Source organism: Siniperca chuatsi, linkage group LG9 (assembly GCF_020085105.1).
Source record: "Siniperca chuatsi isolate FFG_IHB_CAS linkage group LG9, ASM2008510v1, whole genome shotgun sequence".
NCBI classification, from domain to species: Eukaryota; Metazoa; Chordata; class Actinopteri; order Centrarchiformes; family Sinipercidae; genus Siniperca; species Siniperca chuatsi.
The window spans coordinates 27,441,726-27,468,417 of NC_058050.1; the positions used below are offsets into that span (position 1 = coordinate 27,441,726).

Consider the following 26,692-nt stretch of genomic DNA (forward strand, 5'->3'; position numbering starts at 1 on the left):
CAGAAATCCACCTTACAGCAAAAGGTGTCTAACAGGACAGGGCATTCATTATCAGAGGGCTAGTGTCTGCAGCAGCTCTACTTCACACTGGGGTATGGGAAGAAAAATCACACGTGTGCTCTGGACAGGATTTAAATCAGGTCAAGACTTTGAAATTGTTGGCCTTAAAGTTTTTTAGTAGTAAATTAACAAAATGATGTGTTTCATCTCCCTGAATGTATGTATATATATATAATCTAAAAGCTACTATGGGACTTTCATTCTTTTATTGTTGATCAATAAAAGTGTCAATGTATTTAGAGCACGAAGAATGACTCAACTGACTGCTCCAGTTAAAGGACAATTCTGGTTTACTACAACTTATTATTATTATTATTATTATTTTTTATTATTATCATTTTTCTATTGGTTATGATATTGCTGAATCTGGGCACACAATGAAGTCAGGTGGAGCAGGAAGCACCATCGGTCCGATGGTGACCAGACAGACTGGAAACAAACCAACACTTCAGTCAGATTAGCTACCACTTTATGTGGAGATAAACTGAAAGTGAGTTCCCCCAGTAATGTTGGTAAAAGTCCCTCCTTGCACAGGAAAACTATGGTAAGTATAGCAGGACAAACCAGTAAGCTGTGATGGATGTTTGGGTAATAATTTTACCGTTCTGCTTCGTTTTCTCTTCAAAATACGTTCGACTAACCTGGTGGTTTGTTTACAACCAGATTGTCTGACTGCTCGTGTTTCTTGCCCATCCTGCGATTAAAGATGATGGATAAATTAAAGGGAAACTCCACAAATTTTACACATCAAAGTCTGTTTACAGGTCTTAGGGAGTACTGCGAATTTGCAAAACGTTGTATAAAGGCTTTTGTGTCTCCAGATGGAGCTGTGTGAAGTCACTTACGTCAACGTCAGTTAGAAAGAAGGGAGCTTACCAGACCTCTGTAGCCCGCTCCTCATCTCTGTTTGAGGCTAGAGACTCGAGGCTACATTAGCCGCTATTAGCATAACACACACAGATCTCCGACTGAACTGTTGGGGTTAAATTGCATTGTGGGTAATGTAGGCGCAAGGTCTTGACAAGGAAAAAGAATGTGTGGAATAAAAAACACCGTACCTGATGTTCTGCTGCATCGATTTTGATCCTTTTTTTGTTAAACTGTCCAGCATGAGTCTAATGATGTCATAGAAGTGCAATGCTACATTGGTGGGGTGCTCATTTATTAAAGTGTGTTTCTGAATTAAAATCATACAAAACCAAATTATAATCATATTAAGGCCAAACTAGAAAACATCTGTCATGAGATATTAGCCTTCAGATGCAGCAACCAGGCTTGTTGCAAAATTCGTTGTAGTAATCTGACTACTGTTAGCAACGTTCGCATCGTGGCCTGTGGGTCTGTGCAAAAGTCATTCTGTTCTGGTAATCAGAACAGAAGATGACAGGTTACAAAACTTGCAAAGTTATTTACTATTTGCCACTAACTTAGCTCCCACGTACTCTCACACTCCCCCCCAAGAATCCGATGCAAGAGCCGATGTTTTTCTGCAAGAATGCAAACGCTCCGTTACACTGAAGGTTTGGCTAACATGAGAAAAACTCCAGGCCGCCTTGTGACAATCCAGCTCTGCGGACCTTGTGTTGTGCCGACTCCACTCCTGGCAGAGTGCCTCTCAAACAGTGATGGAAGCTGACCTTTCTCTTCCTCTCTTCAAACAACATGGCCTTTAAGATGCTTCTGACTCCGCATAATTCATTGATGGTGCCCTTCACACAAGTCTCTGAGGCTGTGCATCCAAACTCTGACCTGCCTGACAGCCCAGCAGCAGACACACAGGGCCGCAGAGCAAGCAGGACGGATGGAAATGTCAACACCAGGCTCACTCTGACAGGTGGACTGGTTTTGCGCTCAAACCTCCACATTTCCATATTCATCTCTCTCTTCTACCTCTAGCTGACAGCTGAATGAATACACACCAACACAAACACAGAATGTGATTTGAATGAGAAACAGCAAAGGCTAAGTTTGGCCCATCAGTATTTTTTTAGAGAAAGGAATATAATTATAGTGCTGTGTTATAAACAAAGGTACATTTCAATAAAAATATCAGAGAAAAATAGCTGGAATATCAAAGAGAGTAAAGAGAGTTATGTTTATGGAAGTCAGGGTTATAGGAACTCCTGATATTTAGATATGACTGTCCTGTAGTCTTACTACATGCTTGACATGGTTAGTAATGGCTTTTATAATGCTGTATGAATCTTCACCACTAGGAAAACGGGTAATAAATCACCTTGTCTTGTATTTTTGTAGCTCTGACCATCGGTTCTTTCGGTTATGATAACACTGTACCCGCCAAAGTGATTGTTGAGATCTGGGAACGCTGTGACATCTCTCAAAAGATAGGTCCAAAGGGGCAAGAAACACGAGCAGTCAGTCAGGTTGTAAACAAGCCAACATTTAAGCCAGATTATCTAAACCACTCCATTTGGAGGTAAAACTGAAAGTGACAGCACCTGAAATGATGACAATGATTTTATTTCACAGAAAAACCATGATCTCAGTAATTAGGCCTAAGGTAAAAAGTAAAAAACACTCTCCAACTAGTAGATTGGAGACTAGCATTTAAATCAGCATTAAAAATAAATGTTTAATGTGATTAAAGCAGGAATGTTGGTAAAGCAGTCTGCATTGATCTGTAAATGAATAATGGTGATTCTTAGAGAATCTATAACATTTTTGGCAAAAGTAGCATTTTAAACACCACTTTATGCTGGTCATTGTGCCTGGGCCATTAAAATAGGGCCCTACATTTGAAGAGACCAAAAACCGTAGTGGAGCGATGAGGAGACTGTAACGTTCCTCAAATTAATACACGAAACAAGCATAAATGCAATATTTCCATCACGTTTTTCACCGTTTGAGGTTTGACTGGCACTCATTTAATTATGTCATCTCGGTGCGCCCTCTTCTTCTGCAGCGGTTTAATGGATCTAAAGTCACACCAAATCATTTTTTATAAGGGATTCTCTTTCAGGTATTCAAGCTCTTTGTTTAGCCTGACTGTCATGTATGTTGACATTAGTTGCATAAATTAAATTCTCCAGTGAACGTCCATGATGGCGCCAGAAAGTAAAAAAAAATAAAGGCGATTTCTAAGCAGTGTGCAGCTGAGCCTCATCGTCAGTCTGGCCAGCAGCCATCCCACTGTTCTTTCCTCTCTCGTCCATCATCATGGTGTGTCTTTGTGCCTGAGAGGGGAGCTGGGATCACTGAGGGCTGGAGCCTCTTACAGATGTGTGCAGGAAGGCCCGCTTTTCCCTTCTGGCACAAAAGCCAATCAATAAGAAGCGTTTTTCTTCATCTCCCTCTCCTCCGCTTTGTGAGAGACCCCCTACCTGCAGGGCTTCCCCTACCTCTCCCCATCCCTTCATCCAAAATCCATCCATTCTCAGATGCCTATCTTTACCCTTCAGCCCAGAGGCCAAACAGCAGTGAACATGCTTTGTCTCCATACTTGACTTCTTCCCTGGTAGAACCCTTCTCATACTCTCATCTCTGTAATTTTCTACATTAATTATTCAGGCCCTTCCAGCCTATGAATATAAATCCATTACGTCTGCCCTGTTACACTCTGCTTCAATTAAGAGATCGGGGATGGAATTAGATGGGGGGATGGCAGATCAGGCTTCAGGATTCATGAGACCTCACTTCACTTTAAAATATTTATGCCATCCTACAATCCAATGCAGAGATACATACATATATGTAATTACTTAATGGCCACTGTAGTGTTGTTCACCTGTAAAGTACCAGATAGGGCCTCCAGAAATGTTCCAGCCATGTTCCTGTGGTCCCTGTTGACTCAGTAGCATCAGGGAGTTCCCACTCATTTTTCAGCTTTGCATTTATGCTGCAAACCCTGTGTTTCATCTTCTTAAAAAGCACCGTGTTGATGTTCCTGGAAGCATTTTGAGTCGGTAGGTGCTTTGTGACATGTGCGTGGGTGTGAGATCCTGCTGGAGGCAGTCCAGTTTGAAACAGACTCCGGGCCACAGATGGATACACCTGGTCAGCAGCAGTGCTAGTGTATGCTGCGGCATTCAAATGAGACTTGACTGTTATTAATGGGCCTAATGTGTGTGTAGAAAACACAAAATCACTAGACTATCAGCTTGTACCTTTGTTACGAGGCAGGATGGAAGCAGTGATTCATGCTGTTTATAGCACACTCTGACCCTGCCATCAGCATGTGACAACAGAAAGCAAGATTCATGGTCCAGGTGATATTTGTCTCACAGAAAGCTGTTTCATTTCATACTAATGAGCCTGATTAACCTGTATAGTATTTTAAATACACACACATTTTTGCAGCTTTATAAGCATTGCACTTTTAAAAAGACAAGGATAACAAAAATATCTTTGTGTCCACACAACATATTTACTGTGTAAATTATAAAATGTATATGTCAATGAGAGCCTATCGACCTTCACTATATAATATGTATCACGTAGGGCCCCCTAAAGGTAGATGCATCCAATCATCAGTCAAAGAGCAACTGATTTAATTTTGTCAGTCGAGGCATCAGACGTTTTCTTTGCTGCTGTGTCTCAAATGCAAACCTAAGTGTGGTGGAAATAGGGAGAAGGGTGATTGAAAAGCAGAGCAGACGCCCCGTGTCTCCATCATTGTTTCTGCTTTGTTGAAGGATGCTAGACTACTTTGGAACTAGATCAGAAGCTGGCACCGCTTCCTCTGCTGCCGTCCTGCGTGATCAACACTTCAGCTGACAGCGCTGTCAGCAGCCATGCAGGAGACACGCTCCGCAATGTGTTAGGATCTTATTATTGAACTACAATTAGGACGCATACTTTTTATTTCTTTGACTGTTTGGACATGATTATTAAAGGTGATCATGTTAGATGCCAGTAAAGGCACTAAAATGTTGACTTCACATGTCAGCTATTGTCGGAGTTTAGGAGGTGCGCTGCAGGTGCGCTGAACTGTAGTGCAATTGGGCAGAAAAAAGATCTAAATGTATAACAAACAACAGGAAGTACCTTAAATAAAATAACAAACGCCTTTTCATGCCACGTGAATGTTCAAAATATTTAAAGCATTGGCCCAAATTGGCAAATCACAGTAAACTTGGAAAACTCTTTTGGGTACAGACCTGATATCTAGTTTGTATAAGATCTAAGTACATGACTGAGCATTTCTCTCGTTTGAGGGTAACAAACATTTGAGGAATCGATTATGATGACAACACATTTTTATTTTACCCCCTGCATCCCTACTTAGGGCCAGGTATTGAACCTCATTACTTCTTGAGTACTGAAATTTGTTCATTATGTCCTTCTACTATCAAAAACTGTTGAGCACTGGAAGTTAGCAGCAAATGATTTGTCAGGTCTTGTTTACATATTCTTTAATATTTCCTGATTTAAATTAGAACTTTGCACGCACTTTTTATAACATGTTTTTACTACCCAGCAAACAACGGATGGATGGTGTCAGTTTCATGTCGGTCGGTCCAGGCCAGGTTCAATATCCAACCACTGACCAATCTAATGACGTCTGAAACAGGATCAGCATTTTGATGGCTTCACAGCAAAGTTCTTGCATGTGTTTGAGAAGTTTGGGAAAAGTATTCATATTCCTCAAAGTAAGGTATCACTACTGAACCGGTATTGTATTGACACCTGTATCAGTACTCAGCCCTATTCCTACTGTTGTTGGACAGAAAGAAAAGGAGATCCAGCAGCACTGATGTAGGCTGCATGGGAGGAGGTTTTCTACAACAGCTGCCGTCAGAACACATACATATACGGTGCACACACTCAGACACTGCAGCATCAGTGACTCACCAGGAATATCCTCTCCAGCTGGTCCTGGATGTCCTTCATCCCAGGAAAGGCAGCCACTCCTTGGATCATCTCAATGAAAATGCAGCCCACTCCCCTTGAAGAGAAAAACAACACATGATGAGGCCTCCCCATTCACTACCGACTCTGTTAAAAGCCTATACAACAAATAATTACAAGTCCAGTAGATTGTTTTAATTTGTCGTGATATCGTCTACAGATTTGCTGCCAAAATAGTACCATCATTAAAATCACTGAAAAACACAACTGAAATTTAACAAAGACTGGTTTGGTCTTTGTATACATCTAAACCCAGTCTGTAGAAGTCATTCTGAAAAGGGACTGATTTCTTTTCTTCCTAAAGGCTGTTAGACTGTAACTGTAGGTTGGAATCAGTAAATTGGTAGATCAGTATAACCTGTGAGGAGAAATATCAAGCCCAGTAAAGAGGGAGAGTGAAGGGTGTGTGTGTGTGTGTGTGTGTGTGTGTGTTGCCAGCGCTCATTTGTCAAAGGGCTATTGCCTCCTGACAGATTACTTTCAGGCTCAGTGCACACTCCCTCTCTGAGCCGAAACACAAGAGAGACAGAAATTCTTACAAGAAATTCATCCCTCAGAATTTCTACATTCCTTCCATTTTAACATTCGTGAAGCCTGCTGTTAATGAAATCCTGTATCGTGGAGATCCGTCCATCTCCATGACTCAGATGTAACCTCAGCCGCCAGAATTTCTGCAGTGTGTACAGAACAGTTAGCTGCGGTGTGTATTTGAGTATGGACAAAGGTCAGCTTCAAAACAACACCATTTTCATCTATGGGGTTATACCTTTCAATCAGTTTGATGTCAGGTCAGTCATATGGTTATCATCTGATATTGGATGATGATGTTCCTCCCCAACGACAGTGACAGAAGGACTGTGTGACTATGCTGAACAGGAGAGGTGCGTCACATTCATTTAAACCTGCATTAAGTGATTTTTGGAAGTGGAAAAAGCTGTAAACACAACACTCACAAATTATCAGTTTTATGAAGAGCTTAGCAAACAGTTGCCTATTTCCACATCCAGTAGACATGTTGGAACATTATCGTTCATTTTGAATCACGTCTGTGTCCACCTCATGGACTGTATATAAAGATGGACGTCGCGTCTCCACTTTCTCTCACTTAACAAAAATGAAGCTAAAATATCCCGCATACGGGAGCTGCCATCTTGCGCTGGTGACGTCATTTGGATCCAGAGTCTGCGCAGCAGTGATCGGGGTTGGAGCCGCGGTATCATGACATGAAACCCCCTTTTTATAGCATCAAGCTGCAGCGTAGGGTGATTATTGTTTGTGGATTTGTCCATTAACGTACATGTAGTCATGTGATCCATTATATCCATAATATACCGAAATTGATTATAGCAGTGTTAAAGAGCTGTTAATCTCAAAAGAGTTTTTGGGTACTATAATGGACTGAATGCATTTCCAGTCTGACAAACATTTCAAGAGAAAACACAAAATAATTTGAATTCCTGTAGGAAGAAAATATTTCAAATTAAAGGCACAAAACCAAGCTATTAGCAACTTCAACCCATGAATATTGAAAGGATAGCCAGTCTGTATACAGGGTTCTCACTGTGGACCTATGTAAAGTTCCAGGACTCGTCCATTACTTTCCTTTAAGTCAGACGGCTTCTATGTTATTCTATGTTATCATGCTTTTGTAATATTTCCCACTTCTTTTCCAATGTATCAGTGTACTCGAAGAGCCCTCATATGCTCTCTCAGCGACCGTGGTTACTTTCACAGTGGCTTATTTATTCAGAACAAAGGACAGCCAGAAGACATGTGGTGAAGGCAGAAAGTGAGTGTTTGGTGGAAAAAGTGAACGTTTTACTTTGTTAATTGTATACCCTTCATATAATGTGTGAGGATGTATTTATATGTTTGCATGTACACATATGTGCATATGTACGAATTTATATGTAAATACACATAGCAGACAGCAAAGTGCAGCCTTTATCTTTGATTGTGGTGGGATTTTGCCTTCTATTATATTTGTGTTTGTGTTGCTTGTTAATAAAAGCTATGTAAATAAAATAGGCACACTCATACCAAAAACGTCTTCAGAATTCCATAAATACACATTTTTAAAACACAAAATCACCTTTTTCAAATTCCAGAAAGTGATGACTAATATACTGATTGTGCAGTCACATCAGTGTGTTGTTGCTAGAAATAGAAGACTTGAATTCATGTAATCCAAAGACATACTACTAATATCTGTTATCACTTTTACTTATCTATTTAAATAGTGCATATTACTAATTTTCCTAATTTTAATCCTATTCCTATTCAATTGCTGGCTCAGAGACACTCGGTGTGTTTACAGTATAGAGTTTTAACACGGCTGTTATTGTAATAGGAGTGCTGGGGGTGATGTGACTGTGATATCTCAGTGAATCAGTCAGTCACTGGGGCCAGATGCGCTCCTTAAGTTTTAGCAAACAGTAAACACAGGCCTGTTTGCTCACTGACAGTTAATGAACCCTCCTGATGGCAGCAGACCTGGCTGAGAGGAAAGCCTCTGCTGCAGGCCCACAACAAATCCATTCGCACTGCACACATCTGTCTAAACAAGTGATTCTGTCTCGTGGTCACCCTTCACTCACTAATGGTTTTAAAAGGGTCAAACTGATCCAGGATATATGTCGTTTTTAATACAATACAGAAAAAAAAGATACTTAAAAGGGACAGTTCACCCCAAAATCAAAAATACATATTTTTCCTCTTAACTGTAGTGCTATTTTCTTTCTACCGATAGTTCCTACCTGAAACTGCTCACAACAAATCTGTGGATTATCTTGAGTAACCGGGTCATGGTTTCTGGAAAGAGATGTTGCTGTTGAGTTTTTCAAATGTATTTTTTTGGCGCGTTGAGCCCCGCAAGCCGAGTGCCATACAGTCCCATTATATTCAAAAAAGGCAGACATCTCTACGGGCCAAAACTCACACCAAAACAATCTAGACGGATAAATAGCACTACAGGTGATTTTGGGGTGAAAAGTCCCTTTAAGTTCATAAAACTTGATCTTTACTTTTTCAAATAGGAATTCTCAAAAAGACATAGTGGCAAAGACACTTCTCCTGGTGTGTACTCTTCATCATGTGAAGATGCTGCTGCTGAAGGACTGGAAGTGACCTACCCACTGGGATTCAGAGCAATTTATCTGTCCGTGTCCTGTCTGGCTCTCTTAACATCCCTACTCTGTGCACTTTCAAGTTTTACCTACACACATGCTCAACCTGACAGTGAGTATTATAGTGGGCCATTTCCAATCAGAGAACTGGAGAAGGTCATTTCTGATAGTTAGTCAGATTATCTGTCAGTAGGTAAGAAGCCCTGGGGGAAGCAGTGGATAGAGACATACTAGTTTCTCTACAAAATATAATTTATGTGCTTTTCTTTTTTTACTGTGCTCAGAATGTCACATTGTGCACTTAGAAATGAGGCAGCAATATGATTCCATTGTGTGTGTATGCAAAGCCTGACATATCTCATTCCTCTGTGCCATAGAGCTCCACTGGTGGAAAATACTCAGTATAAACGTGGATTAATCTGAAACTGGAAAAAAACACAAAAAATGCACTATTTCCTCCTGTTTGAATAATGTGACCAGCTCTTTTTTTCAAATTACTGAGCCGTTTTTAAATGCACCTAGCCTATATATTTATGAAGCATTTTTAAAGATTAACATCTTCAGTAGGAACCAATGGGCTTGGAGCTGAGAGCCACAGACAGGGCAGGGAACTGTTGGTTCTGGTCTTTTCATGGGATTTGTTGACAGTAAGAAAAATATAGAATAACATCAGCCTTACCACATAAGATGTTTTGCAGTGCAGCAGTCTACCATAACTAAACCTGTACAATAAATCTGCACATGATCACACTTGAGTGATTTCAGTGTGGAGTCTGATTGACAGACGTGTGTGAGAGCTGCAGCTAAGGAGGGTAAAAATAGAGCAGTTCCTGTCTTCCATCACATCCTCCCTCCTCACAGCTGGCAGGCTGCTGTGATGGATGCTTCTCATGGCAGGAAGAGAACCTTTTGGTCCTGCAAGAGGTGCTTCTTCATGGAAGACTGCTTCCTAAGTGACCAGGGGTGAGTGTGTGCGACGCAGGGTGACTGTCAGAGGGATGGATCACCACCCTGTGGATTTGCCCACCTGCAAATACCCTTGAGGTAGACACACTATCCCTCTGCCTCCCAGTTCCCCAAAGCCCCCCCCCTTTCAATTGGAAGCTGGAGAATGCAGCTGGGGGTTTATGGGATGTCCCTGCTGACTGCCTGTCCAGAGAGAAGGGGTCACCAAGGTTTGACTGAGAGTCCAACACCAGTATTGTTGGAAGGAAGCTTCAGAGGTAAGGGACACTGGGTGGAAAATGGCCGGTGTAGGAGTGGACACAGATTCCTCCACCTCCGGGGCATACTCAGTTTCCATTTCCTGTTCAAGCATTTGCTGCAGTTCTGCTCAGCTTGATTTTAAATCTCACATTTCTAAGTGAGGAAACGACCAAACGATGAATCAGATATAACTTCAAATTCTGAAGAGATTGTCTTAGTAGTCCAAATAAAAGTTTAGGTGGAACATAATTGCAGATTAATAATTTTTTTATTAAAAAGTATGATCTGTGTTCTTCTGTTTGTCTTGTTGTTGTTTAGTCATTATGATTCATTACTGTTGGGTGTATGCATGCTACTCATTAGGACAGACATCATCAATTATGTAATTATCTTAAGACGATAAAGCAGAAACAAACATGTCTCCAAGCTCCGGTATCAGCTGCAACATCACTAACTAGTGAAGTGCTGACCACTTGTATAACAATCAAAACGTTATATGCATATACCAAAGATGGAAAGTAACATATCTGATTTTAAAAAAACAAAACAATATCAACCCCATATTTTGGTCCCCTTCTCCAGAATGAACTGTAGAGCAGCTCCATCAGACCTGTCGTTCTTGCAAGGCAGCTAGATCACACTGGTTTCGCTAAGCCGTACAGAATACATATTATATACAAAACAGCTAATTTATTCTTAAAACTAGGGCCGATTAATCGCCTTAATGTCAAAATCGCAAATTGAATGAGTGCAATTACTGTTGTCCAGTATACATTATAAGCTCTCTGTGCTTTTTATACTCAGCCAAAGATGGTTTCTTGATAAAGTAGAAGCACCACTATGTATCGTTTGGAAGTGGACTGCGCTGTTAAAGAGTCTCTCTGTACACAAACAACCTCGCTATTCGATTCTTGTCATTTTCTGACCAGACGTGCTGGTCAGCACTTAGCTTGGTAGTTGTTAAGTCAATGAGCTGGCAGAGAGTAAAAAGGCATTCGAATTTCTTCAGGACTTGGTGCTGTGAAAGCCGTTAGCTAACGCAGCTACAGTGCAGAGCTGTCAGCAGTATCAGTCCAGATATACAAACTGCCACTGTTAGCAGTAAATATAATGCCTTTTTTTGTTTTTAATAATGAATATTGAGTAATGTAGTACACCATGAATGTAACATCGTGCTAAATGTTAGCGAAATTGATATTTTTCTCAACATAAAAATATCTAATGGTACTTAGATATTATATATTTTTTTTGGAAAAAACAACAACTTTTAAATGTAAATTGTTTTCGCAATATTGATCAGAGAAAATGCAATTACATTCATCTTTCAGCCCTACTGGAATTTCTATCTTCTAACGTGCCTGTTGTTAGGCTAGTAAGAGTTCAATGTTAATCACACGTTGTATTTTGGTAGTTGTGTCATCCATATCCGTAGCAGCTCCATCTGTGTGTGCAATAAAGTGTGAATGTGATGAATGTGTGTGATTCTGCCTCTCCAGATCCACACTGTCAGTGGGAGGATGATTACAGGAGGTGAAGGGTGACCAAGAGGAAGAAACTAAGATACAACAGATTCATCCAAGAAACAATCTACAGAATACTAGGGGAAACCACCCTGAGGTTAGGATGAGCAACAGATAAGTGGGTTTTAATGGGTTTTCGTCTACGTCATGAATTTCTCGTAGAAAAAAACCCAAAACAGATCTAGATCTTAATTGGACTACCTGAATAAATCAAGGATAAATTACACAAAGAGTGCATGATGAGAGTATGGGGAGATCTCGGGGTCAGGGGTTAGGAGTACTCACCACATGTCCAGGCAGGTGGAGTAGTCTGTGGATCCCAGCAGGACATCTGGAGGCCGGTACCACAGGGTCACCACCTCATTGGAGTAGGTATGGCTGGGGACCGACTTGGCCCTGGCCAGGCCTGAGGGGAGCAACACAACAACACTGTCTCAGAAAGCATTATCATTGAATGACCTTCACCAGGAAAACAAAGCAGAAAACCGGAGAGGAGCAGCCAGACTCACTGCAGCAGACATCTGGTTATACACACACTACAATGTATAGAATATGATATGAAGAGATTTGAATGTCCTGTGTGCGGAAATTGAGCCATTGTAGCATACTGTAAGAATTAGGATACAGCAAGGACATGCAAATTAAGGCACAGAACATAACAGCTCAGAATTCTGATGAACACTTAAAAAATGAATTAGCAGATTAAAAATGTACAACAATACAGCAGCAGAACATAATAAGACAAAAAGGCTACAGGTCTTGAGACCCATTGGCAGATCACAGAGGCTCCCATGTTCATAAAACCCCACATAAAATGTTGAATTAAGCAAAAGGGTTTATCCCCCATGAACGTGCTCAGCAAATTCCAAGTCAATCTGATAAAATATAGGGACAGAGTAATTGTTAATAACATGTTGTTAATGACAACATGATTTCTCATTGCTACTGACTGTGCTTTTAGCCTATATTTGTTTACATTTCGGCAAATTGGCACCCTTGAACGTATGCCGAATTAGCTATTAGCAGTTCCTGTTTGTAATGTACCCATGGATGTACAGACAGCTATCAGTGGATTACTTGGATACTGAGGAAAATTTCAAAACCTGGTCATTCTTAGGCAAGTTCTAGAGTTACAATGATCTAGCGTCTTTTTTCTGATTTCTAAGCAGATTTATGGACGTTTATTAGCGATGGACATTGGAGATAAAGGAAAGTGTATCATGTCTGTGTGTTCAGATTTGAGTTAGGACTCTGAGTCCCTGGTCACTGAGAAGGAGTCTGATGTAATTAAGTACCTTAATTGCCTCCATGAGCTGTGTGTCACAGCCACTGCTGCTGCTGTTGACTGTGTTGGTGAGCGGGCCAAACTACAATAACTAACTTCCTGTTGTTTTTCAGAACACCGGCATGCACCTGTCCCTTTCACCTCACACAGTATTTCGTGCCTCACGTCTCTCCACTATGTCCCATAGGTACATGGGACATCGCGTTCCCTGTGTGTATCCAAAACGTTTCACGTTGTAGAACTTTTTTTCCTTCTAAATAATTTAGGTTTGCCTGACAAAGAGCTTGATGGTTGAAACATTGCCTCATTGCATTCTTGGGAGCTTGTAATATTGCTTGCAACATTCATTGTGCAGACTATCCCTCTGTTTCCATTGTTGACTCATTGCAGCCAGTCTTTGGACAGGACTTCTGTACATTCAACCGCGACAAGCCTGACATTGCCTCTTCAAATAGAGATCATGATGGAAGACCTTTGAGGTTTCAGTGGGAAACCGTGTGATGTGAATATCAGTCAGATAAACCCAAAGGACCAAAACCCCTGTTTCCATCAAGTGAATCAGACATCATTGGCCGTTTTTACATTGCAGTATGGTTAATCAACTGTGATACTACAGCCAGCTACTTTTGTACCTGTTATTTGAAACTAGGAGAGGCTTTAGGAGAACCACAAAAAAACTTAAAATGTTCATTTTTTAGTGCACGAGGGTCTCCAGGTTATTCTAACCCCGTTCTAGCATTCATCTATGCGGTGACACAAACCTTAGGTTAGTTAAGTATCCGGTGACAGTACTCCCATGGCAGCTAATGGTAGAGCAGAGTGCAGATGCAGCGAGCTTTAATGAGACTGATGGCATTACCTCTTTGTCTCTTCCCAAGCGGTCGGGGAGCTTAATTAAAGCATTTAGCTTGGTAAAAAAGGACTTCCTGCCCTGCTGCTAGTCCCCTGTGTGTGGGAAGAAGAAGGGCAGAGCAAAGAATAAATGAGAGGTGGGAGGGGGTATTTAACATTTCCTTGTGTTGGAACACCCACAGGAGAAAGGAGTTTCAGCCGGCATTCATCACGGCCAAGCACTGTAATTTCCACACACTGATCTAACGTAGAATAGACGCCATCATCCCGCTCACACTGAGAGGCTATCATTTCCACTGCAGGCGTCCTGTGTGTGTGTGTGTGTGTTTCTCATAAAAGAAAGCGCAGTGGTAGGAGGCTGGCCTGTTTGTGACATGGAGAGGTGTAGTACACATTACAATGGAATGAAACAAAGCATGTCTGGGGTCTGGAGGAAGTAACACAATACGGTTTCTCTGCACACCATTTACAGTGGCGTCCTACGTTTCCCAGCATGCCTGTCAGCAATGCCCAGAAAATAATACCCCGGTTCAGAAGGACCCGTTGCACAGGTTTGTCATGACCCTTACTGAAACACTGTGGTTGCATTGCATTCTGGTTGAGGTAACAGGGGGTGTAGGAACCAGTTTCTCTCTGTAATGGATTTCTTCCTGTTTAATTGTCAAAAATATAAAGTCATTACAAAGTGGATCACAAAATGGCAGCAGTGTACTGTAATTCTCTCCAGCCATCAATGCATGGAGCTGATAAAAATCCAGAAACACAAAACAAAGCCCATTTTTCAAATCCCATGAAAAGACATCACATGCCTTATCCTTTCATTTTTCAATCTACATATATTCATCAATTTAAATTGAAACGTTTAAATGTGAAGCAATTATAATTTTTAGCTTTGGCTACAGAATTTGTACTAAAGCATACATGAATAAGCATACACAAAAGAAAGCTAATTCAGTCTAAACAACGAGATTGTGTAATCAAGCAGGCAAGACCTTAATCAGCTGTTCCTCCTCCATATCGCACTTTCCAAATACAATGTAGAAGTCCAGTTTTCCACCCACAGACAGCTTGGAGGAGACCAGAATGTCTCAGCTCACTGTGTTCGTGTGCTACAATTTGGACTCCACTTCCATTACTGTGTAAAGATATTTCCAATATTTTGATTTCCAGGTGACAATCTGTAGCAGCAAATACTGTTTGCTCACCATGGTATATGTAACGAAACAGTGTAAGGTGTTAGGGTTCCTAGACAAATAGAGATGGGTTCAAATCCCACTTTGATAGTAAGAAGCAGTTTCGATATCGCTTTGACATTCAGGTCACCTTGTGTATACCTCTGTAGGTAAGCTGGCAGCAACATGAGGGTGGCGTGGAACACACCGAGCCCTGACCTTCCCCCTCAAAACCTCCAGAGGAGGGTACTCCATCAAAGCCCTGACCTATGGCTTCATACACACACACACACACACACACTGTCACACACACACACACACATGCACACCTTTAGCCACCTTCATCTGTTGTGTTTCACCAGTTGACCTGCCATCCAGTCCAGGTAGCTACTGGGATGAAGGTCACGGGTGAATTATACATCAACTATCTCACACACAAAACCGGGGGTCACAAAACATACGGGGGAAGAGGTGGGCTGGAAACAAGAGGAAGAACGACTAAAATAGTGTCTGTCCCCCGGGGGAAGCAGAGCTGTTCTTTTGAAGTTCATTTGGATTTTAAAGGCAGTTTGTAGCTGCTGCCTGCTTCTCCTCCTCCTCTCAAACATGCAGCAGATTGAGAGATGTACTGTATCCTGCCAGAAGCTGTTTTAAATGCTGTAGAATTCCTCAGGGGACAACAGAAACGTATAAACAAATTCTGAATCATTTTGGGCATCATGTCTCTCCAACAAATCATTGTGATTTCATCAAACCGGGCTGCAGTTCCAGTGTAACCTGTCCAGAATGGAGGGAGCTATACTTTTAGTATACTAGTAGTACTCAGTCGGTTTTATTCTTTATTCTTCTCTGCTCTTCATTTGTGTTCTCAATTTACAGGACTCATGTAAAGGAAAAGTTCAACATTTTGTCACTTTCTTCACTTTGCACTAACTGGGTTAGCGTTATCACTGCTGCACTATTTCTCACTGGAACTCCATTTGCCAGAACTGCCCGATATTTCTCCATGTGAGGCATGTTGTACAAAAGTTTTAGAAATGTGAGGATACTTATACAAATACAAACGTACATTATACAAATGTACCTCTAACTGAAAATGTCCATGTTTAAGCATAGCTATTTCAGCTAAGACACTGTGGGAATGGGTTTTCTACCCTCCTGCTGTGCATGCATCCTGGATTGTTTGTAAATGAGAAACCTGTCTATAAGGGTATTTAAGGGTCAGTGAGCACAGGTTTTGGAGGCAGGCTGTACAGGCATCATGGGACAGAGCCAGTTCCAGTTTTTACATTTCTGTTAGGGCATCGATTAAACAAACAGGTCACTCAGTGAGCAGTGAGCTTGAGAGGTACTGGTAGGCATTTGTTTTCCCTTTGGACAGAGGCGGGCTAGCTGTTTCTCCCTGCAGACGGGACACCGGGGCTCACTGAACCGTTTGGTGAGTTTGAAAATGATGTGATCCAGATCTCAACCCAGTTTCACAGCTACAGTATGGAAGGTTTTGGACCAACGTGTAAGACAATGCTCTCCACCACCATTTCCGTAACACCAATAATATAATAATATAAACCTTTATCTTCAAATCCATTTAGTGATGTCTGCAACTGTCTCTGATGCTGATGTTGTTATGTCTGGCTATTTTTGTTTTTCTATCTGCTGTACTCGGGTCTCTCTTGATCTCTCTGAGATGACCTGATTAAATAAAGGCTGTATATATAAATGAGGGCACATCTTGTGGAGGAATGGTGTTCTCTCTGATAGAGATCCACAGACTGGGCAAGGAGCACTGAAGCTGCTCTGGAGGCTCGTGGTGGCCGGACTGCATACTAAGACGCTTCATGTTGGTTTTTCCTTTCATTTGTCACCCATCTGTAGGTTCCCAGAGATGTTTACGTGTTTCTTTGCAGAAGCATGACTCCAGCTCTACAGTTTTCCCCCGTTTCAAAGCCTGACTCCTGTTTTCTCTGGTTTCATGGTTTCACTTTGCGACTCATTTACTGCGTCTTTAACTATGTTTTCATGCACAGAGGTAAGTGGAAGAAATTGGGTTATGTCAGGAAATCAGATAACACATGTATGTACATGCACTGCAGTAACCTAGTTACTGTAAAACCTGTGATTACATGCAGCTGGTCAGTCATCATATTTCTTCCCAACCTCCCAACATAGTTTTGTACTACGGCTTCATATTTTTAATGTATTTGTAATAGATGAATCCTGAAGAGATTTTTTCCAGCAAATAAAGAGAAAAGTTGAACTGAAAACTGAATTTGAAGTTATAAAAAGCTGTCAATATATTTACAGCTGCTAAGCCTTTTTCACATTTTCACAATGGCATATGTATTTTCACAAAAGGTCTGGACGATTTCAACACATACACCATTTATAATTGTTAGAAGACTAATTCACAATCCACAAATTCTTGCAGTATTTTTCATAATGTTAAGGCATGTAAACACACATATTTTCACTGGGTAGAGGATTTATAGGTGGTGGTGGTGTCAGCCTTCCCACGATAAACAGAGTGCAAACATAATGGTGTATTGGTATGTCACAAAAACACAGAGATAAAGTTGAGGCAGATTCAGCTGCACAGCAAAGCTTCCTTTGAGGGTTTCTGCTGCATTCACTCAGCTGGAAATACATACATCTAATATGGATGAGGAACCAAAGCAGGTAAATACTGCTCTGCTTGGCTGTTCAGTGAAAAAGAGCACCCATATTTTCTAAAGAGAAGGTCAAACTGAAGTGACAGAGAGAGTCAGGCAGAGAACCATCTGAGGTTATATGGAAAGTGGCTGCAAACTGTGGCTAGATTTATATAGATATAGATAAGTTCTGTCATCAGCTATTTTATTTCTTAGATATAACCTTTGCCACGAAGGCTTTTAATACTTCTGTTTACATTTGTTCAAATAAATACATATGCTTAATTAGCAGGGATGGACATCAAGTTTGGCTTATTTTGTTAAAAAGGTTTTCATAGAAAATGTGTGCCTAGTTTAGATCCAACATTCTTTCATGTCCATGTGTGTGTGTGTGTGTAGTGCACCACCTGCCATTGTCCCAGCTCATTTCCCAGCACAAAGTGGACTGTAATGAGCTCTCTATTATAGTAGTATCATTGAAACCAGTCCATTACCTACACACACACTCCAACAAACACGCATTTTATTTCTGCTGCTGGTGTGTTAAAACCCTGCAGTTTATTTATGTCTGGTCTCAGGTTTGGACTGAAAAACACACAGACACACACATCAGTAGCCTTGATTCATCAAAAAACGTCAAAATACCATATGCAACCTCCAAAAATGCACACCTGTGCACCAGCCCACCGGTCCCGGTGCTGTGGCGAGGTGCTGGGTGGAACAGCACACTGGGGAGAGGCAAACAGTCTGCTCCGGGTGCCTGCGACATTCCTCCAGCTCCGCTGTCACATTGTTTCACTCCTCACACATCATTATCCCAGCAGCTGTTACTTCACAGCACAGCAACACCAACTTCTCAGAAAATAAACACACACGTCAGTACACATTAGCTAGCTATAGCTGCGCTCCGTGACAACAAAAACTACAAAGCTATTGCTCAATTTCAAGTTCCCTGGTTCCAGCTTCTCAAATGCGAAGATTTGATGCTTATTTTGTCATATGATATATGATAGTAAACTGAATATCTTTGGGTTGAATATAACTAGCTATATGAATACATCGTCTCGGGCTGGGAGAAATTATAACTATTATAATTTTCTGACACAAGAGTCACTACTCAGTGACTAAAAGAATGAGATCGAGGACTGATTGTGAATTACTCAGATGTCTGGAAGGAGCTTAGAACCATTGCTCCTTTGCATTGAAAGGAGCCAGTTGAGGTGGTTCGGGCATGTGATTCAGATGCCTCCCTGTGGAAGAATTCCAGGCACACCCAACTGGGAGGAGACTCCGGGGCAGACCCAGAATGCTGGAGGGATTATAGATCCCACCTGGCCTGGGAACGCCTTGGGATAACTCGGGATGACTATGACCTAGACCTAGAGCAGGATAAAACGGATGGATGGATGGTGTCTCATTGTATACTGTATGTCAATATGTCATGGAATAATGTTTACTTTATTCTCCACCCTGATGAAGACTATTAAAAAAATCTCCCCAAATAAAGGCTTTTAATTGACCTTTTCCTCCTTGTTCTCACGTAAGAGTGGCTTTTCTCTCTGATGAGTTTGTCCATCGTCAAAAGCACCTTCTTGGCTAATTCTGGGTTCTTACAACTTAGGTCTTATATTTTGGCCATCTTTTGTATCTGTTATGATAACGCTGTATCCCCCCAAACTGCTAAGATCTGCTAAGATCTGGGAACACAGTTTAACAGTATTACTCACCCCAACTTACTCAATTTCAGCAACGCTGCCTTTTTATTTCTTTTACGTGTTTAGAAGATGATGGACTCCAGTAGTGTTGGCCCACTGCCCATTCACTGGGACTGAATACAAAAAAAGACCACGCTCATGACTCTGTGAGGCTGTTCTTAGGCACAGTGGTGCTTTAAGCTAAATGCTAACATCAGTAAGCTAACATGCTCAAAATGACAATGCTTAGGAGGTATAATGTTTACCATGTTCACCCTCTTAGTTTTATGTGTTAGCATGCTAACACTGGCTAAGTAGGTCTAAACACAGCACAGCTGAGGCTGGTGGGAATGCAATTCGTTTTCAACGTAACGTAAAGGAAAAGTCAGAGGATCATTAAAGTAGTTACAGTTCACCCTGAGGGGAACATGAATGTCTGTACCAAATGTCATGGCAATCCATCCAATAGCTGTGGAGACATTTCACTCAAAATCATAAATGTCAACCTCATGGTGGCGCTAGAGGAAAAGTCAGGGGGTCATCACAGTCATTAGGATTCATTGTCTGGGAACCATGAAGTTCTGTACAAAACTTCATGGCAAGTGAGTACAAGTGGGTCGCTAGGTCACTGCAGAGGACCTGGGACCTTGCTGGTGTTGTAGAAGTCCCCAGCTCTTCAAGGAGCCAGACACACACAGCTCAGAGAGGGTGTGTGTCCGGGTGTGTCATTTTGTGTGTGAATGAACCTCAGATAAGGTTTCTGGCCACTGACTGCGGCCTGCGCTCCAGGTTGCCGATGGACACTGATAGCATACGGCAATGCTTCAGTGTTTGAGTGCAAACACAAGCAGCCTTTCTGCAGGTTCATCCCAACTGTGGACACATTCGCTCTCTCATGAGGCTCTGAAGTATGTGGGTTATGAGCAATGCTCATCTGCTGTTTCAACCGCTTCTATAATTAGGGGCTCGCCATCAGAAAATTGTCATTTTGTGTGTGATGACAATGTGTGCTTGTTGCCAGCTCACACAGCACATGTGTGTTTGGCTCCAGGAAGGTATATGAAAAGCAAGATGACACATTACTATCACAACTTTACAGCTCTGAAGTGTTAAACTTATTGGAATGATTCCATCCAAAATCCCGTCACTTATGAATACATAGTGGAGATTGCTTACTTGTGAGGAAAGTTTTTAATAATGATAAAATGACTGTGAGAAATGCAGATTTTGATTACCTCAGTAAAATTCCTTCTCGTAATTATCAACAAGATTAGAGAAGTGTATATTTACAGTAAATCTCACGTGACAAATGATGACAATTTAAATGGCGTTTTGGTTAAAATGCTATGGTAAAGCTTAAAGTCCCAATGGAATGGGTGGATCAATTGTAGATTGGGACATTAAAAGGTTTCCTATAAATAAACAGTTTGTTGGCATTCAGTGTTTCACCAAAACACATTAAGGCATAACAAACACGTTGAATGCATTTCTTTCCCTATAAAACATTTGCAAAGCTGATTCTTTCAGTATTCTGAAACCTATATCCATGTTTGCTAGCTTGCAGTCTTCTTCTTCCCTGCCGTTGTTGGCGCATTGGTGTGTTTCTTGGCATTTAACCGCCACCGTGGAATAGCGTGAATCAACTGGCAAACTGGCGGGACCCACACTTACAACACTGCTCCATAGCGCTACCAGTAGTGAAAAACTACACAGGCTGCCTTAAAGTTTCATATTTGGTTAGTCTGTAATAAAATGAACTGTTTAAATATCCCGTTTATGAGTTAATAATGTTGCAGTGAAATTGCAGAGTCACTCAGAAACTTGTCTTGACCCCACCCCACCCCCCACCCCCCAACTCCCCTCCCCTAATACATATTATGTATTTATCATGTGTCTGCATTTCAAATGCAGACTAGGGTTAGAATAGATCATTAGAATACATTTGTTGTTCCGAATACTTCTTGACTTCTTTCTTTACGGGGATTGAATAACGGCAATAAAAGTATGTCCATGAATAGAGTTAACAATTAATTACAATTCTTCCTCTGCATTGAGGAGCTGTATAGCAGAGTGGCCAGCCATGTTTGGTCTATGGCGTTCTTCTGGTAACACTCACTGATTTCTGGCTTCTCCACAGAATGTTTTGTTTGTACGCCACCTGGCATTTTGTAGAATACTGCAACGGACAGCGCGTTGAGCAGAAACACCTCTGTGCATGCTCGTAGCTCAGTGGAGGCCCTCGCCACAGTGTCTCACACCGGCATAAACAAAGACTTTCTTGTTTATAGGGCTGGCCCCGCTTTGCTGCGGTCCAGCCAAAAAATCTGGGGGTGTGGAGCTCGAAAGAAGCGAGCTTACCAGACCTCTGCAGCCCGCTTCTCATCTCTGCTTGAGGCTACGATAGCTGCTACTACAATAACACTCCCCGACCAAACTGTTGGCAGTGGAGTTGCATTGTGGATAATGTAGGCGCCAGGTTTTGACAAAGAAGAAGAATGTGTTGAATAAAAAACAGACGACATCTCTGGTTCTGCTGCGTTGATTTTGATCGTTTAACAAAAAACAAAACTGTCCATTGTGAGTCCGACAATTTTGTAGGAGCGCAATGCTAAATCGGTGGAATAATCTTTTAAGTACAGACTAACAGGCGGCGTTTCCTCAAAACAATCATTTAACTTTGACTTTGAATTTTTAACTGGGGTGGATTACACAACTCAAGCATGTTTTAACCAATATTTATATTGCACGGACATCTATGAAAACAGTGGATACCTGGAATTGTAGAAAACGTACATCTAAATTTCTAAAACACAGCAACACGGTTTGCAAAATGGTTAGTTGTGATGTAAATGATAAGTGACAGTAGCTGCCCGTAGTAAATAGGTTCAAATACAAAAGCACCGGTGTGGTCCTTTAACTTATCTAAACTCTCATGCTAATTACTTTTTAATTAAAGTATATTCTATTTTAGATTTACTAGTTTAGTAATCTGCTTCATCTGTGCTTTTAATTGTAGGTTTTTGAATTAGCATTAACACAGTGTAAGTGATAATGTTAGTAAGAAAAGCCTGGTCCACTCTGGGGCAGGTTTTTCTAAGATTAACAATTGTAGGTGCCGGATGTGTGTGCGTTCAGACAGGGATGCAGTCCACACAAATCACCCCCCCACACTCTGCTTAAGTCGGCCTCAATTAGTTGTGTCCTTGATATGAATTGCGGGCTCCTCAAAGCCTCATATATGTGGTGGTTGTTTGCGCAGCTCATTAAAAAGCGACTAAACCCACAGAGGAGGAGAGGGGAGCATCTGGATGAACTCCACCACCAGCAGTAGGGATATGGAGCTCTGGCACTGTAGCTGATGAGAAATCAGCCCTCCCCGTTAAGTTACTGTAGCTACCCCTCTGCCCAGCCACTCATCTCTACATACTATCTACATCTTAAAAAGATGCTTACCTCACTTTCAAGTGTGAAGTGCAGTCTCTGGTGTAGTAGTAAGCATTTGTTCACTTTTAGCAGGGGGGGATGGCCATCCTGCACATGTTGGGCAGGACACAGGGTGCACCAATACACAACGCTAAAACTCTGAAGCAAAGCCAGCGGCCCCCAGACGCTCAAACATTCATTACACTCAACAATAGGAGAGGGTTAAATGGAACTGCCAACTAGGAGTGACTACATTCTCTTCCACATTCTATATAACTGACCACACCCAGCTGCTCACAGGTGTGGTCACACATTCAACAAACGTATATCTTTCAACCAACAGAGGTCAATGCTGCACTACGTTCTTTCTACTTGGGGCGGCTGTGGCTTAGAGGTAGAGCGGGTCACCCACTATTCGGAAGATGGCGGTTAGATCCCTAGCTTCCCCCAGTCCGCATGCCGAAGTGTCCTTAGGCTGTGCCACCGCTGTGTGAGTGTGTGTGATGAGCAGTTGGCATGGTAGCCTCTGCCATCAGTGTATGAATGGGGTGATGTGTGATATGTAGTGTAGAGTGCTTTGAGTGGTTGTAAGACTAGAAGGGTGCTATACAAGTACAGTCCATTTACTTTCTCCATACAAGGTCTAGTGTGGAGTTACTCTTTAAGAATCCTTGTCTGGGAACCATGAATATCCATAATCCATGTCCATGGCAGACAACTAGTTTTTGCCATATCTTACTCTGGACCGCAGGGTTGGAGGGCAAACTGATGGATCAGTCCACCACTATCAAGGCAAAAGCACTGATGAGCACCAAAGGAGGAAAGGAAATCAAACATTGAGAGAACTAAGTTTTTATTTATTCTAATATCTCAATATATTTTCCATCCCTTATCTATTCCTCTTTGTACCGTCCATCACCACACCGCCTCCTCCCCACTAAGTGTTCTGCCACCTCTTATTGTCCCTCTCAGCCCCTCCTTTGTTGACACTCTGCCTCCGTCTCTCGTTTACCCCAACCAGCGCCACAGGCCTCAGCTGTCGGCCGTTAGTATTCCTGCTGCCAAGGCCCGGGACCACAGAGAGCCCTGGCGGCCACGCAATTGCACACACACACACACACACACACATACATACACACATGCTCGAACAGCCTTCACCTTCCTCATCTGGCATCCCTCAGGCGAAAGCTGATTCTGTGCTTTGTGCATGCTTTGTGTGTTTGTTGATGAGCACAGCTCCAGCGACAGACTAATAGGCCAGGGATTTTCATTCTTGCTCATTTGGTATTTTGTCCATTATTTTCTCTTTCTCATTTCCCTTGCAGTAATGTTTCTGCACTAATACAAGGTTTGCATTATTGATGAAGCTGCCACCTTCCTCCTCCCCCATCTGTCCGGGCAGAGGGATGGAGGGTTGGAGGGGTGGAGGAGATGGATGGTAGAGGGAAGGGTAGGTTTGAAGGATTTAGGAAATGGGTGGGTAAAAGAATGAGGGGTGTTGGACTAAAGACACTGGATGGATGGATGGATGGATGGATGGATGGATGGATGGATGGATGGATGGATGGATGGATGGATGGATGGATGGATGGGGTATACAGAAGGCTGGATTGTCAGTTTGTCTGCACCCCAGGATGCCAGACAGGCCATGTAGGCAGTGTTTACTGAGCATGGATCCAAGCCATATGGTGCCACTTCAGGATGGGTTCCTAACACACACACACACACACACACACACAGACTTACTAGGCTTTGGCCAAAATAGATGGGAGCATGAATGTGCTCAGTAACTTTTATGGTTGATCTGCTCTTTGATTTTGATATGTCTTGCATACAAAATCACTATATGGGTCAGGAACAGAAAAGTCCAAGGGGTCAACTAATTGTCAAGATATTATGATCTTGGCCAAAGGACAGAGGACAAGGACTGTTGGACAGATGGACCAACAGACCATCTAAAGCCACCCTAATGCTGGGGCCAAAAAGAAAGAAACAAAAGTCAGGCAGGTATCCAATATCCAGTCTTATCTGTGTCTTATTATATGAACATAGATGCTGAGAGACACAGCAGTGTCCTGATCACACAGTTACACATTCACAACTGGAGGTAATAATTCACTTTCCCCCAGATTTATTCTGCCCCCAACATTACTCCTCTTCATGTCAGTTGTGCGTGGAAGGGCGCTCTCTGCTTCTAAAGGTCGACATTATAGAACACGTACACACTATAGAAGCTGTCAAACAGAAATTCTGACATGCTAGCATTTTTGTCGGGACATTGTATGGTTATCTTCCACCATGACACAATACCCGGGACAAAATGAGCAGCTGTCCTGCCACTGGTAAAATATTTTCATAACACTGCTCTATCCTGCATTTATGCACATATTTTATATCCTGCACTTGCTTATTGCACTTCTGGTTAGACCTAAACTGCATTTCGCTGCCCTGTACTTGTGCATGTGTAATGACAATAAAGTTGAATCTAATCTAATCTTACTAGCCTGATGTCCTGTGGTCTGATCTTGGCATTATTGTCAGTGTGGGAAACTATCTGAATCAGCCTTTAGACCATGGATATTAAATCATAATTATGACAATTATGATATTAATCCTAGATGAGCCTGAACATGACCTCTACCAGCTGGCGTCAGTGTGCAAGCTGCAGGTTGACAGCGAGTACTACATGTTAGTGCTGCACATGTTCATGCTTCTCCACGTAATGTCTTCTCTATGTGAGAATGAGCACCAAGCTGCAAAACCAGTACACGGTTTTCCGTTGTTATGTGGAAACAACTTCCATTTTTATTAAGAAGATCTCCTGCAAAAGCTGCCTCGCTATATCTCTTCTCTTCTCATATATAAAACCTCTGCTCACCAGAACAGATCTCAGGCCTGTTTAACTCTAGTTACCCCTCAGGTAAAAACTGAACTCAGGAAGACTGCCTTCCACTACGTTGTACCTTATAAATGGAATGATATTACAGAAGATTTTAAAACTTGAATGTCTCATCCCACTGGCTGGCACTTAAACTTTTAACTTCAAATCTATTTAGAGATGTCTGTGATTGTCTCTGATGCATACAGTATATGGTGATGGTATGTTGTTTTATATCGTTACATATGTGAAATTGATATATTTTCTGGAAAAAGAACTGAGAAACTGTATATTAGTAAAACAAATAATGCATACAAAAGCCAACTGTAGCCAAAAGCTGTCATTTTTTCTGTTTTTATGCTTGTATGATTTTGTCCAGCCTCATTACCTTGTGTATCCTTTTAGATTGTTGTTCAGATATTTATTATTTACTAATGTACTTATCAGCACATATAGGTTTTTAAGCTTATAACCTTTGAATGTTTTTAGTTTCGTGATCAACAGTATTTTCCTTTATTTCCTATCGGCTGTGTGTCTGTTGATCTGGGTGGCGAGCTGCTGCATACAACTGTCCTTACAGGGATAAATAAAGTTAGAAAGTTGTCCTACAATGACCTAATACAAACAGACATTAAAGTCATCGGAAAATGGAAGCCACAGCGTCTTCGTCTTCAGTCATGTGATGGATTTACCAGGGAAACAGAACATGTTTAGTTACAAGAGTGCTTGAAATCAAATCCTTCAGATGTGACTGGATTGCTCAAAGTGGGTGTGGCTTAGCAAATACAGGGCAATACGGAGCTGCAGACAACTTTTCTCCTTCACCCATACCTTCCTCACCTGCGCTGCTACACTGGCAGGAGGAGAATAAGGGTTAAATGAACAAATTAGCCAGCTGAAATCCAGCCACACACCTCTTACTAAGATATTGCTATATCGAGCTATTGGTCAAGTTCGGTTT

The 26,692-nt window shown here is 41.7% G+C and overlaps 1 protein-coding gene across 5 annotated transcripts in view; it reads right to left on the reverse strand.

The window, feature by feature from the left end:
- The window catches only part of cdk14 (cyclin-dependent kinase 14), a 196,794-nt gene that overhangs the window by 72,555 nt on the left and 97,547 nt on the right, over positions 1-26,692 (reverse strand). For all 5 annotated transcript variants that reach the window (XM_044208669.1, XM_044208671.1, XM_044208670.1 and 2 more), the window contains 2 exons: positions 12,065-12,185; positions 5,872-5,965 (listed from right to left, as the gene is read on the reverse strand). In XM_044208669.1, coding sequence (XP_044064604.1) covers positions 5,872-5,965; positions 12,065-12,185 — 215 coding nt within the window. The remainder of the gene's footprint in view (positions 1-5,871; positions 5,966-12,064; positions 12,186-26,692) is intronic.